General features: G+C 36.7%; 4 protein-coding genes and 2 long non-coding RNA genes across 10 annotated transcripts; 4 read left to right on the top strand and 2 right to left on the bottom strand.

The window, feature by feature from the left end:
* The first annotated feature begins 74 nt into the window (after positions 1-74).
* LOC105650126 (G-type lectin S-receptor-like serine/threonine-protein kinase At1g11410) lies at positions 75-3519 on the top strand. 3 transcript variants are annotated; one of them, XM_037641651.2, is made up of 7 exons: positions 75-1400; positions 1600-1725; positions 1942-2147; positions 2276-2486; positions 2603-2840; positions 2927-3077; positions 3149-3519. In XM_037641651.2, exons 1-7 carry the CDS (start codon positions 137-139, stop codon positions 3455-3457), a joined length of 2505 nt encoding a protein of 834 aa, XP_037497579.1. In that variant the 5' UTR covers positions 75-136; the 3' UTR covers positions 3458-3519. The 3 variants fall into 3 exon arrangements, with proteins under 3 accessions (XP_037497579.1, XP_089572833.1, XP_037497578.1); XM_089716707.1 differs by having other exon boundaries at positions 2276-2490; positions 2568-2840; XM_037641650.2 differs by having other exon boundaries at positions 2276-2507.
* Positions 3520-4360: 841 nt separating this feature from the next.
* Positions 4361-9334, bottom strand: LOC149492295 (uncharacterized). Its single transcript, XR_016318975.1, has 2 exons — positions 8417-9334; positions 4361-5432 (listed from the first exon to the last, which is right to left on the bottom strand). It is a non-coding gene; the product is annotated as an uncharacterized LOC149492295 (long non-coding RNA).
* Positions 4373-7980, top strand: LOC149492296 (G-type lectin S-receptor-like serine/threonine-protein kinase RKS1). Of its 2 annotated transcripts, none has more exons than XM_089716709.1 (7): positions 4373-5636; positions 5861-5986; positions 6216-6421; positions 6577-6787; positions 6914-7151; positions 7314-7464; positions 7544-7980. In XM_089716709.1, the coding sequence occupies exons 1-7, from the start codon at positions 4373-4375 to the stop codon at positions 7850-7852; spliced, it is 2505 nt and encodes an 834-aa protein (XP_089572835.1). In that variant the 3' UTR covers positions 7853-7980. The 2 variants fall into 2 exon arrangements, with proteins under 2 accessions (XP_089572835.1, XP_089572836.1); XM_089716710.1 differs by having other exon boundaries at positions 5861-6010; positions 6243-6421.
* A 181-nt stretch (positions 9335-9515) lies between the features above and the next one.
* On the top strand, positions 9516-13235 carry LOC105649420 (G-type lectin S-receptor-like serine/threonine-protein kinase At1g11410). Of its 2 annotated transcripts, none has more exons than XR_016318973.1 (7): positions 9516-10940; positions 11081-11206; positions 11322-11527; positions 11689-11899; positions 12023-12260; positions 12340-12506; positions 12582-12722. XR_016318973.1 is itself a non-coding variant. In XM_089716708.1 (7 exons), the coding sequence occupies exons 1-7, from the start codon at positions 9665-9667 to the stop codon at positions 12888-12890; spliced, it is 2517 nt and encodes an 838-aa protein (XP_089572834.1). In that variant the 5' UTR covers positions 9516-9664; the 3' UTR covers positions 12891-13235. The 2 variants fall into 2 exon arrangements, 1 of the variants encoding a protein (XP_089572834.1); XM_089716708.1 differs by having other exon boundaries at positions 12356-12506; positions 12582-13235.
* A 141-nt stretch (positions 13236-13376) lies between these two features.
* On the bottom strand, positions 13377-14567 carry LOC110011044 (uncharacterized). Its single transcript, XR_002286124.2, has 2 exons — positions 14219-14567; positions 13377-14132 (listed from the first exon to the last, which is right to left on the bottom strand). It is a non-coding gene; the product is annotated as an uncharacterized LOC110011044 (long non-coding RNA).
* A 574-nt stretch (positions 14568-15141) lies between these two features.
* On the top strand, positions 15142-19088 carry LOC105649421 (G-type lectin S-receptor-like serine/threonine-protein kinase At1g11410). The gene is made up of 7 exons (XM_012236057.4): positions 15142-16792; positions 17086-17214; positions 17312-17511; positions 17628-17838; positions 17929-18166; positions 18299-18449; positions 18528-19088. Exons 1-7 carry the CDS (start codon positions 15514-15516, stop codon positions 18828-18830), a joined length of 2511 nt encoding a protein of 836 aa, XP_012091447.1. The 5' UTR covers positions 15142-15513; the 3' UTR covers positions 18831-19088.
* The last annotated feature ends 290 nt before the right edge of the window (positions 19089-19378 follow it).

Raw genomic sequence — 19378 nt, 5'->3', positions numbered from 1 at the left:
GATGGAAAATATGAATAAAAAATCATATTAAATATCAATATCAAACGAGAAAATGAGGGAGTCAAGGAAAAAAATTCTTTTGGAAGCAAACATTAAGAAAATGGCCAAGGGGGTAACGTAACCACCGAAAAACACCATGGCTGCTACAGAAAAGTTCCTTTGTTATTTGATTATGCTCTTCCAATTCACATCAAGCACTTGTCTTGATACAATTACATCAAACCAAACCTTCAAAGAAGGAAACCTTCTCGTCGCCAAGGGCAATGAATTTGCATTTGGGTTTTTCAGTCCTGGTAGTTCTACTAATAGATATCTTGGAATTTGGTTTCATAAAGTTTCTGAAAAATCTGTGATATGGGTAGCAAACAGGAACTATCCTATTGTTGGCTCCTCAGGTGTTCTGTCAATCAATCAAAATGGAGACCTTGTTCTTTACAGTGATCCTCACCAAAAAGTTCTAGTATGGTCTGCAAATTTAACAGTGGAAGGTTCGGATGCTTGTGTGCTTCAGCTCTTGGATTCAGGAAATCTGGTATTGCTCCAAGGTACAAGCAAAAGAATTGTGTGGCAGAGCTTCGATTATCCCACCGATACGCTGCTACCAGGGATGAGATTAGGGTTGAATCAGAAGGCAGGACTGCACTGGATGCTGACTTCATGGAGATCAACAAACGATCCAGGTAGTGGAGATTACTCATTGGTGTTAGACACAAGAGGCTCACCACAATTCTTTATTTACAAGGCCTCAAGACCGTATTGCCGAAGCACCCCATGGCCATGGGCAACATTCTTGGATATATTTGATTATACGTACGTTAACAATCAAAACGAAATATATTATTCCTACCATTTGGTTGGTACCTCTTTTATCACGAGAGCAGTAGTGGACCATTCAGGATTCGTCAAGTGGCTAAGGTGGCATAATAATCATGGCCAGTGGAAAACGCTTTGGACCATCCCTGAAAACCGATGTGATGTGTATGCAAATTGTGGTGCTTCTAGTAAGTGTACCCCAAGCAATCCTGATAAATTTGAGTGTTCTTGTTTACCTGGTTATCAACCCAAATCCCCAAGAGATTGGCATCTAAGAGATGCATCGGGAGGGTGTGTTAGGAAGCGGGAGGATCCTTCTTTACTGTGTGGGCATGGTGAAGGATTTGTGAAAGTGGAAAATGCTAAGCTTCCTGATACTTCAACTGCAATTTGGGTGAACATGAATGTGAGTCGTAAAGGTTGTGAACAAGAATGCAGCAGGAATTGCTCATGCTCTGCATATGCAGGAATAGATATAGTTGGAAGAGCAAGGGGATGTTTGCTATGGTATGGACAGTTATGGGACACACTCGATCATGTTGACGAAAGATTCAATCTGTATGTTCGTGTGGATGCGGTTGAATTAGGTATATGAATTCTTGCTTAGCTCTGAAATGTGAAACACCACTACTTATATCAAAATAGTGATCATAGAGTAAAACCCACTTCAATACAAATGCTAGGTTTTGCCTTGATTCTGTTACAAGTATTGTCTTATCTGTTAGCCTCTTAATTCAAACCCAAATTCAAGTTACCTCTTCCCCCTTTCTTTTCATACTGATGCAGCTCAGAATGAGAGAAGTTCAAATGGTTTTCTTGGAAAGGAGCTGAATATTCTAACGCTGTCTATTGCTTCAGCATGGATTACTGTTTTCTTCTTTGCTTATTTGTGGCTTAGGAGGCGGAGAAAAGGTAAGGAAGAAAAAAAGACCTTATGTTTTTTTTTTCTAAAGAGTAGAATTAGATATCTAACTTTTTTCACAAAATTCACTTTACAAGCTCTCTATACAATCAGTATAAGAGCGTTAGTTAAGGTTTTTTGAGCGATGAACTGCTCCTGTTGCACCATTAAAACCTATTGTAAATACATTAGATTAAGCTTATGTTTTCAATTTGTTTTGAGGACAGGAATGAAGAACAAATCAGAAAACAAAGTATTTGACCCTGTTAATGGTTCCATATACTACAAAAATACTTTGGCGGCACATGAACTCGGTGGAAATAGCCATCCTCGAGACATAACATTTTTTGACCTTGGCACAATAGTGGCTGCCACTAACCACTTCTCTTCAGGAAACAAACTAGGGAAGGGTGGTTTTGGTTCAGTGTACAAGGTAGAGTCTCTATATAATGTCAGAATCTAAATTGTTTTCTTAAGTTCATGTATTTCTGTCTGCTTGCTTTGGCATGTTAATTTGAGATTCTGAACGAGTAAAATTGAAAGTTGAAAACATGATTTCAGGGTCAGCTAATTAATGGACAAGAGGTTGCTGTAAAACGGCTATCCAAGAGTTCAGGTCAAGGCATAGAAGAATTTAAAAATGAAGTCATGTTGATTGCAAAGCTTCAACATAGGAATCTTGTGAAACTTCTTGGGTGCTGCATCGAGGGAGGACAACAAATGTTAATTTATGAATATATGCCAAACAAAAGCTTGGATGCATTTCTTTTTGGCAAGTCTTTTTATACCATTGGTCAGCGTTGAATTGGTTCTCGTATTGCATATGTTCCATAGCAATATGATTCAGGTGCAGATATTACAATGATAAAATTGAAAATCTTGTTGTAGATCAAACAAGAAGGTCAGTCCTAGATTGGAAGAAACGTTTCAATATTATAACTGGAATTGGTCGAGGAATCTTATATCTTCATCAGGACTCGAGGTTGAGAATTATCCACAGAGATTTGAAAAGCAGCAACATTCTACTAGATGCTGAGATGAACCCAAAAATTTCAGATTTTGGCATGGCTAGAATACTCAGAGCTGACCAAATTCAAGAGAAGACGAATAGAGTAGTTGGAACCTAGTAAGTACAAGATACTACAGTGCTTGATTACCATGAACGAATTGGAATAGGTATTAAGTTCACTTTCAATACTTTTTCTTATGCAGTGGCTACATGTCACCAGAGTATGCAGTGCTTGGAAATTTTTCCGTAAAATCTGATGTGTTTAGTTTTGGGGTCGTACTGTTGGAAATTGTAAGTGGCAAGAAAAGCAATGGCTTTAAACAAGAAGATTCTTCCTTCTGCTTGATAGGACATGTAAGTTAAAGAATATTTTTAGAAACAATAGCTCCAAGGTAATATCATTAACTGTTCATTCTCTGTTATAGGTATGGGAGTTATGGAGCAAAGATGATGTATTGAAGATAGTTGATTCATCACTGGAGGGATCATATCCTCCTCATGAAGTGTTGAGATGCATACAAATTGGGCTGTTATGTGTTCAGGAAAATGCTATAGACAGACCCGCTATGTTTGAAGTTATTCTAATGTTGAGCAGTGAAACAGCTCTTCCTAGTCCAAAAAAACCAGCTTTCATTTTTATAGCATCTAGCAGCAACAATAACTCATTTGGAGCAGGGGAGGAAAGATCAAGTTCTGTAAATGAGGTTACAATCACTGCTTTTGTAGCTCGCTAATGATTTCAAGACTTTCCATGTAAATTTTAATGAAGAGTTTAGGTGTTCTACAATGATTTACAGACGTTTTCTGTTGTAGTTAGCAGCCGACTGAAACCGGAATTTCAATAACCTGCCATTCACCAACATCGTCTAATCTTTTTACTGGAGACCTAAAATTTTCATTTCACTATAGCAAACGACGTATCATTTTCCAAACAGCAATTAAATTAGGCAGAAGAGATAATGAATTTGGGATTAGCAATTAAATTTGGAAACACGCGGTGCGGTTGGCCAAAAACAATAATAATAAGACAGGCGTTTCTAATTTGAAAGAAAAAAAATTCAAAATCCGAATTCACATTCAGCATGATGTTGTGATTTCCTTTCCATTCAAAAATTTATTTTCTTAGAAAGAAAAAGAAATTGTTGCGTCGCTGGTCAAGAAAACATAATTTGGTTTAACAGAATTGTACTCCCGTCACAATTTGCAGTTTATGTGCTAACCTCAACCCTTCTGCAACATTGGAAAAGTTTGACCTGAACTTTATCAAATGTCTTTTTTTTTGCTTTTCATATCATCACGTCAGTTTGAAATTGACAGTCCCATTACTTTTCTTTTTTTTTTTTTTTTTTTTTTTTCATATCTTCGTTTTCTCAATACTATTAACAAAGTCACATTATTAAGGGAACAAACCGTAGTTCACATCACAGAATAATAATATCTGGTAGAATTCTAACCATTATGATAGATTAAGTAATTGACGACTTCAAGGATAATGTGAGGAAATTTCGTTCAAAGAAAATTTTGAAGAAAAATTAATATTAAATATCAAACAAGTAAGCGCGAGATGAGGAAAAAAAAAGAACAACTTCGAAAAGCAAACATTCAAGAATATAGCCCGAGGGGGAAAACGGAATCGCTGAAAAAACAGCATGGCTGATACGGTAAAGTTCCTGTATCATTTGATTATACTCTTCCAATTCACATCATGCACTTGCCTTGATAAAATTACATCAAAACAAATTTTCAAAGAAGGAAACTTACTTGTCTCCATGGGTAATGAATTTGCATTTGGGTTTTTCAGCCCTGGTAGTTCTACCAATAGATATCTTGGAATTTGGTTTCATAAAATTTCAGAAAAATCTGTGATATGGGTCGCAAACCGGAACTATCCTATCGCTGGCTCCTCAGGTGTTCTTTCAATCAATCAATATGGGAACCTTGTTCTTTATAGTGATCCTCATAAAAAAGTTATAGTATGGTCTGCAAACATAACAGTGGAAGGTTCAGATGCTTTTGTGCTTCAACTCTTGGATTCAGGAAATTTGGTATTGCTCCAAGGTACAAGTGAAAGAATTGTGTGGCAGAGCTTTGATTATCCCACTGATACGCAGCTACCAGGGATGAGATTAGGGTTGAATCGGAAGACAGGACTGCACTGGATGCTAACTTCATGGAGATCAGCAAATGATCCAGGTACTGGAGATTACTCACTCATGTTAGACACAACAGGCTTGCCACAGTTCTTTCTTTACAAGGCCTCAAGACCCTATTGCCGAGGCACCTCATGGCCATGGGCAACATTCTTGGATATATACAATTATACATATGTTAACAATCAAAACGAGATATATTTTTCCTACCATTTGTTGGATACTTCTTTTATCTTCAGAGGAGTAGCGGAATATTCAGGATTTGTCAAGTGGCTAAGGTGGCATAATAATGATGGCCAGTGGAAAGAGTTTTGGTCCGTGCCTAAACACCGGTGCGATGTGTATGCATATTGTGGTGCTTCAAGTAAGTGCACCCCTAGCAATCCTGATAAATTTGAGTGTTCTTGTTTACCTGGTTATCAACCCAAATCTCCCAGAGATTGGCATCTAAGAGATGCATCAGGATGGTGTATTAGGAAGCGGGAGGATCCTTCTTTACTGTGTGGGCATGGCGAAGGATTTGTGAAAGTGGAAAATGTTAAGCTTCCCGATACATCAACTGCAATTTGGGTGGACATGAATATAAGTCGGACAGGTTGTGAACAAGAATGCAGCAAGAATTGCTCATGCACTGCATATGCAAGAATAGATATAGTTGGGAGAGCAAGTGGATGTATGCTATGGTATGGAAAATTATGGGACACAGTAGATCATATAGATGAAAGATTCAATCTGTATGTTCGTGTTGATGCGGCTACATTAGGTATATGACTTCCTGCTTAGCCTTTGAAATGTGAAACACTTTGTCAACAATAGTGATCATATAGTAAAACCTGAACAGTATTATGCCATGAAAAATAAACCCACTCCAACAGAAATGCCATTTTTGCTGTGGTTGTGTTACTATTCTCGTCTTATCTTTTATCCTCTTGATTCAAAGCCGAATTCAAGTTACCATTTCCCCCCTTTCTTTTCACACTGATGCAGCTAAGAATGCAAGAAGATCAAATGCTTTTCTTGGAAAGGAGCTGAACATTCTAAAACTGTCTATTGCTTCGGCATGGATTACTGTTTTCTTCTTTGCTTATTTGTGGCTTAGGAGGAAAAGAAAAGGTAAGGAGAAAAAAGACCTCATTTGCATTATGATTGACTTCCACGTGTATTTGTTCTAAAGAGTAGCTCTAACCTTTCACAAGATTCACGTTACAAGCTCTCTATACAATCATTATAAGAATGTTACTTCAAGGTTTTGTAAGAGACTGAACTGCTCTTACTGCACCATTGAAACCTATCATAAAGACCCTCAGATTAATCTTTTGTTTTCAATCTTTTCTGAGGACAGGAATCAAGAACAAATCAGAAAACAAAGTATTTGACCCTATTAGAGGTTCTATATACTATAAAAATATTTTGGCGGCACATGAACTCAGGGGAAATAGCCATCCTCCAGACATTACATTTTTTGACCTTGGCACGATAGTTGTTGCCACTAACAACTTCTCTCCAGGAAACAAACTAGGCAAGGGTGGTTTTGGTTCAGTCTACAAGGTGAAGTCTCTATATAATATCAGAATCCTAATTGTTTTCTTAAGTTCGTATATTTCTGTGTGCTTGCTTTGCCATGTTATTTTGAGATTCTGAGTGAGCGCAATAGCTTCGGCTTGATTTTTCACAGAAAACTGAAAGTTGAAAACATGATTCAGGGTCAGCTAACTAATGGACAAGAACTTGCTGTAAAAAGGCTATCCAAAAGTTCAGGTCAAGGCATAGAAGAATTTAAAAATGAAGTCATGTTGATTGCAAAGCTTCAACATAGGAATCTTGTGAAACTTCTTGGGTGCTGTATTGAGGGAGAACGACAAATGTTAATTTATGAATATATGCCAAACAAAAGCTTGGATTCATTTCTTTTTGGTAAGTCTTTTAGTACATCAATTGGTCAGCATTGAATTGGTTCTCTTATTGTAAATATTTCATAGAAATATGATTCAGGTGTATATATTACAAGTTACAATGATAAAATTGAAAATCTTGTTGTAGATCAAACAAGAAGGTCAGTCCTAGATTGGAAGAAACGGTTCAATATTATAACTGGGATTGGTAGAGGAATCTTATATCTTCACCAAGACTCCAGGTTGAGAATTATCCATAGAGATTTAAAAAGCAGCAACATTCTATTAGATGCTCAGATGAACCCAAAAATTTCAGATTTTGGCATGGCTAGGGTACTCAGAGCTGATCAAATTCAAGAGAAGACGAATAGAGTAGTTGGAACCTAGTAAGTACAAGATACTACAATGCTTGATTACCATTAAGGAATTGCAATAGGTATTAAGTCCAGTTAGTTTGATAAATTTTTCCTGGATTTCTAATAAAATTACTTTATTTTGCTGATCAAAAGAAAAAAAAAGTCCACTTTCAATATTTTTTTCTTATGCAGTGGCTACATGTCACCAGAGTATGCAGTGCTTGGAAAGTTTTCGGTAAAATCTGATGTGTTTAGTTTTGGCGTCATACTGTTGGAAATTATAAGTGGCAAGAAAAGCAATGGCTTTAAACAAGAAGATTCTTCCTTTTGCTTGATAGGACATGTAAGTTAAAGAATATTTTTAAAAACAATAGCCCCAATGTAATATAATTTATATATTAACTGTTCATTCTATGTTATAGGTATGGGAGTTATGGAGCAAAGATGATGTATTGAAGATAGTTGATTCATCACTGGAGGGATCATATCCTCCTCATGAAGTGTTGAGATGCATACAAATTGGGCTGTTATGTGTTCAGGAAAATGCTATAGACAGACCCGCTATGTTTGAAGTTATTCTAATGTTGAGCAGTGAAACAGCTCTTCCTAGTCCAAAAAAACCAGCTTTCATTTTTGTAGCATCTAGCAGCAACACTAACTCATTTGGAGCAGGGGAGGAAAGATCAAGTTCTGTAAATGAGGTTACAATCACTACTTTCTTAGCTCGCTAAGGACATTGACTCTCATTGTTTGAATTTAAATTTTAACTGCAGGAATTCTTCCTAGTAGACTCTGATACAAATATATAAGAAATTTCCCAGACAACAACATATTTCACAGTGGAGGATTCAAAACTCTGCACTAGCTTTGTAATATATATAAGCTTATGGATCTTACAACCATTACTTCAGCACAAAATAGGTATATGAGTTTATGGATTTTTCATTTTGCTCTATTGTTCCCTCAGAGTGGCTGCGCAGGAAATTATATAATTCAATAATATATTTACTGAGTTATTAATGTTAATACTCTCTATTAAACACCCCCCCCCCCCCCCCAAAAAAAAAAAAAAAAAAAAAAAAAAAAAAAAAAAGGGGACAAAAAAGGAGCTATTGTTACAGCTCTAGGGCTCGAGTCTAGGATTGAGGAAACTTTGGTTTTGGTTTAAGGAAGAAGAGTAAAAATGCGCGGCATAGCTTTAATTATTTTTGGGTTACAACTAGCAAAGCAAATAAATTTTTGGACATTCACGGTCGGTAATTTAGAGCGAATAACTGATAGAAATGAAAACTTACCCGATGGAGCTGTTTGGGAATTTGAGAGATCCTCCATGAAATGTGTGATATTTGCCCGCAGCTTCTTCAATACCTACTGAGTTTCTGTTAGTATTTTTCTGTGCCGTCAATTGCAAGGTTTGCACTTTCCCGCGGCTCCACCTATGATATTTTCTTGAAAGTTTCTATGAAAGGTGTTTCCATAGTTAAATGTTGGAACCTCCAAAAGAGCCTCTCGAATCTCCATGACCTCAAACAGACAAAACATCAAACATCTGGGTTGCTACCAAATGACAGACAACGATGCTAGCAGCCTAGCACCAGCAGAAGTTCTTCCACTCTCCTACGCACACACAGTACCCAAGCAGCTTTTATATGGTGCAGACCGTTTTGCGAACTTGAAATTTAAAATGTGATAAACGGAAATTTTTCATTACCACAACTAGAAAACATTGTTTGTGTAGGCTTAAAATTGAAAAAAGAAAAAGAACGAATCAAAGGTTTATGTAAAAGAGCCCAACAACCCATGAAACCCAATCTGACCCAAATCAAGCTTTAAAGCCCAATTATCTCCCTCGAAAGCCCAACAATCTCCCGGCGTGAATAGGCCCGAACGTCAATCTGCAACAACACAGAGAAGTTTGACCAGACGTCGAATTTTTCATGAAGGGGTATAATAACTATCTTTTTATTTTAATGCATTGAATTGAAGTCCAACGCTTTAAAAAATGGGGTTGTTTACTTTTCATACGTTTGAGGTTGAATTTTTGTTTCTTTTCCTTCTATAAACAGAGATTCTTGAGGACTCAACTTTATCATTATTGGAACTGTTTCCAATTCTAGCAATACTTTTAAGCCAAGAGTCCAACAACTACTGATGATTTCGTCGAAATTTCTGACTGTAGTTTTGTAATGTTCAAGGTTCTTTCTGTGGTAACTTCAGCTTGGTGTGTTTTTAATTCTTATGGACTCTACAGCTTTTCCTTTTATTTCCCAGTCTTTAATAATCACACGTCTTTCCAATTCCTATAAATAATACAAAGAAAAGATGGGTAGACTATCGAAATTGACCAATATTAATTAAGAAATGAGGTAGGTAAGCAAATGATGTATGAAAGGGAAAAGAGATTTGTGGAAATTTTGGCATAGAATAATATTTAATCAAACAAGTGAACTTCCAGAGAAAGAGCGAAATCGTTCTTTCGACAAGGACAGCTTCCAGTTCCACCAAGTAAACATTAAGATCAAGTTCTAACATTGGAAAACATCATGGCAATGGCTTCTATAGAAACTTTTCTTTGTTATTTGCTTCTTCTCTTTCAACTCTCATCATGCTTTACCCTAGATAACATTACAAGGAACCAGACCTTCAAAGAAGGGGACCTTCTAGTTTCCAAGGGCCATGTTTTCGCATTTGGGTTCTTTAGTCCGGGCAATTCAAGGTATAGATATCTGGGAATTTGGTATCATAAAGTTTCAGAAAAATCTGTGGTATGGGTGGCAAACAGAAACAACCCAATCAGTGGCTCCTCTGGTGTTCTCTCAATCGATCAATATGGGAACCTTGTTCTTTATAGTGATCCTGCTCAAAGGGTTCTTGTATGGTCTATAAATGTAACATTGGAAAGTTCTGAATCAGATGCTTCTGTGCTTCAGCTCTTGGATTCAGGAAATTTGGTGTTGCTCCGGGGGAAAAGTAAAAAAATTGTGTGGCAGAGCTTTGATTATCCCACCAATACCGTACTACCAGGAATGCATGTGGGGCAGAATCGGAAATCCGGACAATATTGGATTCCGACATCATGGAGATCAGAAAATGACCCAAGTACCGGAGATTACTCAATTGTGTTAGACACAAGAGGTTCACCACAGTTCATACTTTACAAAGACTCAAGACCCCATTGGCGAAGCATCCCATGGCCATGGAGAATATTCTCGGATATATACAATTTGAGTTTTGTTAATAATCAAGACCAAATATCATTTACTTATCATATGCTCGATGCTTCTTCCACCTTGAGAGCAGTAGTGGACAATTCAGGATTTATTAAGTGGCTAAGAATGCATAATAACGATGGAAAGTGGAAGGAGTTCTGGTCTGTACCAGAATACAGATGTGATTTGTATGGGAATTGTGGAGCTTCTAGTAAGTGTGCTCCTAGCACTCCAGATAAATTCGAGTGTTCTTGTTTACCTGGGTTTGAACCCAAGTTCCCAAGGGAATGGCAACTAAGAGATGCATCAGGAGGGTGTATTAGGAAGCGTGAAGATCCTTCTTTATTGTGTGGACATGGAGAAGGATTTGTTAAAGTGGAAAATGTTAAGCTTCCTGATACTTCAGTTGCTGTTTGGGTGGACATGAATACGACTCGAATGGCTTGTGAATGGGAATGCAAGAAGAAATGCTCGTGCACTGCATATGCAAGCATAGATTTTGCTGGTAAAGGAAGTGGTTGTTTAGCTTGGTATGGGCAATTATGGGACACAGTAGAGCATATCGATGAAACATATGATCTGTATGTTCGTGTTGATGCAGTTGAATTAGGTAAATATATTCCTGCTTGACACTAGTTCTGAAATGTGAAACCCAAATTTATAAAAATCAGTATCATAGACAAAACCAACTGTTTCTTTTCTCTTGATTCAAAGCCATAGTGAATTAGTATTCTTTTCCCTCTGTTGCAGCTGAGAATGCAAGAAAATCAAATGCTTTTGGAAAGAAGGAGCTGAAGATTCTGATTTTATCTATTGCTTCAGCATGGTTTACTATTTTCTTCCTTGCTTATTTGTGGCTTAAGAAGAGGAGAAAAGGTAAGAACCAAACTGATCTTTTACTAAATTCACTTTTTCACGAGTTCTGTACATGACCAAAACCTACTGCAGAGACCTTAGATTAAGCTTTTGTTTTCAATTTGTTCAAGGACAGCGATGAAGAACAAACTGGAAAACAGAATCTTTGATCCTATCAGTGGTTCAATCTATTACAAAAACACTTTGGTGGCACGTGAAATCGGGGGAAGTAGCCGTCCTCCAGACGTAACATTCTTTGATCTTAGCACCATAGTTATTGCCACTAAAAACTTCTCTCCAGCCAACAAACTAGGCCAAGGTGGTTTTGGCTCAGTGTACAAGGTAGACTCTCTCTTATGCAATTTCTGAATGCTAAATTAGTTTCTCAAGTGCTTTTGTTTTTTATGTTCTTACTTCAATCTATCAGTTTGAGATTCTTCATGAACAAATTAGGATTGGTTTGGTGTTCCAAAGAAAATTGACAGTTGCAGACATAATTTCAGGGTCAGCTATTTAATGGGCAAGAGATTGCTGTAAAACGACTATCTAGAAATTCAGTGCAAGGAATAGAAGAATTTAAAAATGAAGTCATGCTAATTGCAAAGCTTCAACATAGAAATCTTGTGAAACTTCTCGGATGCTGCATTGAGGGAGGAGAGCAAATGTTAGTTTATGAATATCTGCCAAATAAAAGCTTGGATGTACTTCTTTTTGGTTAGTGTTTCTATGCATCCATCATCCAATATTGAACTGGTTCCCAGATTGTAAATGTTCCATTGTATATATGATTCATGTGCCAAAATTTCAATAAATAAATAATCCAAAATCTTGTTGTAGATCAAACAAGAAGGTTGGAGTTAGATTGGAGGAAACGTTTTGATATTATAACTGGGATGGCTCGAGGAATCTTGTATCTTCACGAGGATTCAAGGTTGAGAATTATTCATAGAGATTTAAAGAGCAGCAACATTCTATTAGATGCAGATATGAACCCAAAAATTTCAGATTTTGGCATGGCTAGAATATTCAAAGCTGATCAAATTCAAGAGAAGACAAATAGAGTGGTTGGAACATAGTAAGTATAAGATGTAACAATACTTTATCACTGTGAATACCTAATAATAAATTGAGACAGATCCTAACTCTATTTTCAGCAATTGTTTTATGCAGTGGCTATATGTCGCCAGAGTATGCAGTGTTTGGAAAGTTTTCAGTAAAATCCGATGTTTTTAGTTTTGGGGTCATATTGCTGGAAGTTATAAGTGGCAAGAAAAGCAACGAATTTAAACTACAAGATTCTTGCTTTTGCTTGATAGGACATGTAAGTGAGAATATTTTTGGACAGTATAGCTCTAAGGTAATATAATTTACATTAATGCTTCATTCTCTGTTGCAGGTATGGGATTTATGGTGCGAAGGTAGTGTATCAGAGATCGTTGATCCATCACTAAAGGGATCATATAATCCTAATGATGTCTCGAGATGCATTCAAATTGGACTGTTATGTGTTCAGGAAAATGCTATGGACAGACCAACGATGTTGGAAGTAGTCCTAATGTTGAGCAGTGAAACACCTCTTCCAACTCCAAAACAACCAGCTTTTGTTTTTAGAGAATTTAGCAGCAACAGTAACTCATTTGGAGTAGTTGAGGAAGAGTCAAGTTCTACGAATGAGGTTACAGTTACTGATTTTATAGCTCGCTAAGGATAATTGATTCTCACTATTTGCAAGTAAATTCTTGCTACAGGAATTCTTCCTAATAGACTCTGACACAAATATATAGGAAATCCGTTTACCATTTCGTAAAGGATTCAAGTCCAAAACTTCAGATCAGCTTTGTACAAGCTTATGAATCTCAAAATCACTGCTCTAGCCCTAAAATGATATACGAGTTTATAGATTTTCACTTATCTTCCAGCATTTTTCTTTTGTATATTATGACTTTGTTCTGATTAAATCATGATGTATTTGTAAAAATACCATGACAAGTGCGGTCTGAAATTCTGCTTTATTTCCCTAATCTATTCCATTTATTCCTTTTTTTATCAAGGACTAAAGATTCGAGATTCAAGACTATTGTGTAAAAAAATCTCCATGAAAGTCAAAAGAAAATGCTTAATTATGACATGACTAAAATGCAAATTTGTGTTTGGTCGAGTCCAATCTGATCTGATGTTTATTCAGCCAATATTGAATAATCTTTCGACGAATTATCACAAACAAAAGGGGAGTCAAATAAATTACATTACATTTACATGGCATATACGTAACTGACAATTTGGAACCTTCTCATCATGCACAGTATAAAAGTTAAGTACATAGTTTTGAACTATTTAACTATTAGCTTAGGTGAAAAAAAGTCAATTGTGAAAGAATTAGAGATATTTTGGGGTCATATTATTGGAGATTTTGAGTGGCAAGAAGAGCAATGACTTTCACCAAGAGGATTCTTACTTGAGCTTGCTAGGACATGTAAGTGAAGGAAACTTGTAGTTTTAGATATTGTTGTTTACAAGCTATTGAAGTTACACTTGATAGTTCATCATCTGCATGCTAATGCTTTGAACCCAACAGGTGTGGGAGCAGTGGATAGAAGAAAGAATATTGGAGATAGTTGATTCATCACTGGAAAAGTCATATCCTCTCCATGAAGCCAGGAGATGCACTCAAAATAGGGCTCTTATGCGTTCAAGAACATGCAGTGTACAGACCAACAATGTCAGAAGTTGTTTTGATGTTAAGCAGTGAAATAAATTTCCCCTCTCCAAAAGAACCAGCTTTTACTTTCAAAACACCTAATCCTGGCGACACTATGTCATTCGGAGTAGGAGAAGAGATAGGATCATCTTCCATTATCAAGTTACAATTTATTAGCTCCGTGACCCGATAAAGATTGTAGGCTCTCTCACCGATTTGGTGTAAATTGTAATCAAAGTAATTATTAACCTACATTATATGATAGACAGTCTATTAAAATTCTGGATTCAAGATCAGAACTTTAGAACAAATAATTAAGAGCAATGAGAACTTACCAGACGCAGCCTTTTTGGGAATTTCATAATTCCTCCATAACTGTTGTCATTTTGACAGTAAATTTCGTTCTTTCCTCTGATATCTACTAAGCTATCTCAGTTGTTCCAGTTATGGAAAATTGGGAAAAAGAAAGAAAAATTGATTTTTGGATGTAAATTCCAGTTCTTTCCTCTCTCTTTCTATCCAATCTGCGATCGAAACCAAACATGATACCCGCTATTCTTATGCTGGATGGTGAATTTGCTCTTCCTTCCCGGTCTGAAAATTGGTGGGAGAGTGATATTTGATATTTCGCGTCGGGAAGATCACGAGTTCATGACCGATGTATGAGCTTTTCTGTGATTAGCTATTCGGTATGTAGTTGGACTTAGTCGATTATGGGCCTAGTCGCTTAATATGGGCTGCCGGAGCTAGGTAAATGGTTTTTACGATTTCTGTTACACGGGCTTTTAAACGGTAACATAAATTTTTATGGCATAATTTGTGGTCAACCTTTTTAATTTGATCATTTCAATTATTTAAATTAAAAATATAATAATCTAGGAATTGTGACAGTTAATTTTTTAGTATGAATTGTTGAATCTTTTAGTGGATGAGTGGTCTCATATTAGGCTAGTCATCAGTCAGTCAAAATTGAAAATCAGATTTGGGTTTTGTTGCAAAAGGGCTTCTTGGTCAATCATTGGACCGCTGAAGTGATTTTTCAATTTTAACTTGAATGACCAGACAACAATTTGCATAAAAAATTGATAGTAACTCCATGGACGGGTCGGGAAGGATAAGACAAATATTTATTTAAAAATACACTGAAAAGAAAATATGGGCAAAACAATAATTATATATTGGAAATTGGAACAAAAGTCCATCCAAAGTCATACGTAGTAGTAGATTTTTTAATTTCCTTTACTGGACGAATACTTAAACAAGAAGTCTTTTTTCTGGACTGTATGAGAAAGAAACAGGCATGTTTTGGCTTCTACAGCCACAAAGGCAGTAAATCACAAGACTCGTTCAGTGCACTGCTTTACCCGATCAAATCAAACAAATGTCTTCCACGATTGTCCACTCAACTTCAGTGGTTTGAGCTGGTCCTTCCTCTTTAATTTATTATTATGGCTTCCCTTCCCATGTTCCAATCGAAAGATTTTTCTAATTAACCAATAATTAGTAACTAGGTGGTTCCACTCATTTAAAACCTCAACTGCGCTTCACACACTAGACAGATATACTCACGTCTCCCTCCCTCTCCAATTAGCTTCACCAGCTACCAAGTGTTATCATTCTCGAATCTATCATGAATCAACCCATAGTTTCTCTCACCATATCACTTCTTTTCCTCATTTCCCAACTCTGCACATCTATTGACACTATAACTCCAGCCCACCCTATCAAAGACGGTGAATTTTTAGTCTCTAGTGGCGAAGTCTTCCAACTAGGGTTCTTCAGCCCTGGAAATTCCAAACTTCGCTACGTCGGAATTTGGTATTACAAAGTTCTAGAAAGAAGCGTCATCTGGGTGGCAAACAGAGATAATCCTATCAATGATTCCTCCGGCGTACTTGCAATCGATAAACGAGGTTCTCTCGTCCTCTATGAGAAAAACCAAACTCTTCCTCTCTGGTCCACCAATGTTTCTTCATCATCAACGAACAATTCCGTGGCTCAGCTTCTGGATTCAGGAAATCTCGCTTTGGTTGAACGAGATAGCAACGGTGCCGTGTTATGGGAAAGCTTTGACTATCCCACCGACACTTTACTTCCTTATATGAAGCTTGGACTGAACCGAAGAACTGGAAAGGAATGGTTTCTTTCATCTTGGAAATCGAAAGATGATCCTGCAACTGGTAATATTTTCTACAGAATTGATCCCACTGGATATCCTCAGTTATTTCTCTATAAGGGTTTGGACCCGTTGTGGCGGGGCGGCCCATGGACCGGGCATAGATGGAGCGGAGTACCCGAGATGACACGTAATTACATCTTCAATGTTAGTTTTGTGAACAATAATGATGAGGTGTCAATCATGTATGGTATTACCATTTCTAATGCATCAATCTTCTCAAGAATGATGATCAATGAATCAGGAATCGTGCAACGGGCCACGTGGAATGGTCGCGACCGTCGATGGGTTACGTTTTGGTCCGATCCCAAAGAAGAATGCGATAACTTTAGAGAATGCGGGGCAAATAGTAATTGCGATCCATATGATTCTGATAGCTTCATATGCAAGTGCTTACCCGGATTCGAACCCAAATCACCACGCGACTGGTATTTGAGAGACGGGTCGGGCGGTTGTGTAAGGAAAGATGGGGTGTCCACGTGTAAAAGCGGAGAAGGATTCGTAAAGTTGGAACGGGTGAGGGTTCCTGATACAAGAATGGTACATGCGAACATGAGCATGAACTTGAAAGCGTGTGAGCAAGAATGCTTGAAGAATTGTTCTTGCACGGCTTATGCAAGTGCAGATGAGACGGGGATTGGATGCTTGACATGGTCTGGAGATTTGGTTGATACAAGAACTTACTCAAGTGTGGGACAGGACATATACGTGCGAGTGGATGCAGCTGAATTAGGTATACGTCTACTTTCAAACCAACTTCTTTGTTATATGCATTAAATACTCTATTTATAATGATATTAATTAGAAACTATATCTTGTATGGAATGGTAATCCATGTCGATTTTGGCAAGAGCAAGAACACAAGTTGGACATTTTGAGAGGATAAAAGACCTTTGTGCTCTATTATTAGAAAGAAATTACACCTTCACCTTCAAAATGTACAAACAGATACTACGTGTTTTTGTTTTATTTTCAAATGTTCATGACATCATTAATGTTTATGTAACTTTCCTCGTACTTTTACAGCTAAACATAGCAAGTCTAAAGGCCCAGTTTCGAAGGAGGGACTGGAAGCAATAATTATAGCTTCTGTTGCTTTAACATTATTTCTTGTACTCTACCTGGCTTACTGTTTGGTGAAAAGGAAAAGAAGAGGTAAGCAAAAATTAAATACTCTTTGACTTTTCTCTTCAAGTTGAACTCATAAAGCAAATTAATCTTCACTTAATTATGATGATTATCATTGATACAGCTAGCGACATACGTAGCAAATCTTTGTTTAGCTTCACCGCAAGTCCAACATTCTTGGGAGATTCTGAAAGTGGAAAGGGGAGTGATGAAGGTGCAATTTTAGATTTACCACACTTTGATTTGAGTGCCATAGCTGCTGCTACAAATAATTTCTCAGATTCTAACAAGCTTGGAGAAGGTGGTTTTGGCTCAGTCTATAAGGTAGCTAAATAATCAACAGACTGTCAAAATATTTATTCAATTACAAGTTCTTTTTTTCCCGGTGAACATGAAATCTGAGCCTGAAGTGCATTACTTGGATTTGATTAATTTCTCAGGGTACATTACATGGTGGAAAGGAAATAGCAGTTAAAAGATTGTCAAAGCATTCTGGACAAGGGTCGAATGAATTCAAGAATGAAGTTTCATTAATAGCAAAACTCCAACACAGGAATCTTGTGAGAATGCTAGGTTACTGTATAAAAGACCGAGAAAAGATGTTAATCTACGAATATCTACCAAATAAAAGCTTGGACTTTTACATTTTTGGTATGTCATCACATTCTGTATACTTTCTCCAATTAATTAAATTAGGAATTTTAAAATATTGATCTTTGAATTCTATTTACTCTCGTCCAGATGAAGAGAAAAGATCATTGTTAGATTGGTCGACTCGCCACAATATTATTTGTGGGATTGCCAGAGGGATTTTATATCTTCATCAAGATTCAAGATTAAGAATCATTCATAGAGATCTCAAGGCTAGTAATGTTCTGCTAGACGAATCGATGCATCCAAAAATTTCAGATTTTGGCATGGCTAGAATATTCGGAGTTGATCAAATTGAAGCGAATACAAATCGAGTCGTTGGAACATAGTAAGTAGTACCATCTGTAAAACATAAATTCTACACTACATAATGGATTCAAATGCATCTTTTGTATAGTCCTTGGAGTTTCTTCCCATTTTCAGATTGCTGAAGCATATATCTATTTTTGTGTTACTGCAGTGGTTATATGTCACCGGAATACGCAATGCAAGGCCTATTTTCTGTAAAATCCGATGTTTATAGTTTCGGGGTGCTACTAATTGAGATAGTCACTGGCAGAAAAAACAGCAGCTATTATGAAGAGGCTACTTCTTCAAATTTGGTTGGATATGTAAGTTAATTAGAAATTAATTAATCTTTTAATTATCTTTTTGATCATTCTATAAATGGCGGTTTAATTTAATTCTAGGTTTGGGAGCTATGGAAAGATGGCAGGTCCTTGGAGATAGTTGATGTACAACTGGGTGAATCGTATCGTGAACATGAAGTACTGAAATGCATCCAAATTGGACTGTTATGTGTCCAAGAATCTGCAGTAGATCGGCCAACCATGTCCACTGTCGTTTTCATGTTGAGCAATGATTCAATTCTTCCATCTCCAAAACAACCAGCATTCATTATGAAGAGAAGTTACAACAGTGGAGACCCATCAACCAGTGGAGGAGCTAATTCTGTAAACGAACTCACCATCACTATGCTTGAAGCTCGCTAAACTCCTACCTCTAAGATGTTCATACACACATTTTTTCCCATCACTCATAGTAGGTTTGATCTCCACTTTATTGATGAAGAATTCGACTGTTAAGGGTAAATCACAGTAAGAATTTCCATATATGTATATATAATTTGTTCTACTAAGGGCAGCAAGTTTCTCTTTTTGAGCTTTGCTGCTCTTATATACCAAAAAAAAAAACCAAAGAGTAAGAATAATGAACGATAAAAGGAAGAAAAAGAATATCGTTAGTCGTTACTCATTGTTTCTTTTTCTTTTTTATTTTAATTTTCCACAGCTATCTCACACTTTTTTTTTTTTATATCAAATTAATTTTTGAATTAAAATGTTTGAAATGGTAAAACAACATCCCTTTCTATATAGTCTGTATACAAAATCTGACTTTTGAGTTGCGTGTAGAAGTGCCAAAGAGCTATCATCACTTTTAAGCTTTTTTTTTTTTTTTTTTTTTTCAAATTTTTTAATAATGCAAAGTTTCAAACCCAAATTAATTTAGATGTAAAATTAATGATTCCCAGTTTTTTGGA

The sequence above is a fragment of the Jatropha curcas genome, chromosome 11 (assembly GCF_041381405.1).
Source record: "Jatropha curcas cultivar XTBG-Jc1 chromosome 11, XTBG_Jcur_1.0, whole genome shotgun sequence".
Taxonomy (NCBI): Eukaryota; Viridiplantae; Streptophyta; class Magnoliopsida; order Malpighiales; family Euphorbiaceae; genus Jatropha; species Jatropha curcas.
The sequence above is the reverse complement of the archived record's forward strand: the minus strand, read 5'-3'. Positions and strand labels throughout refer to the sequence as shown.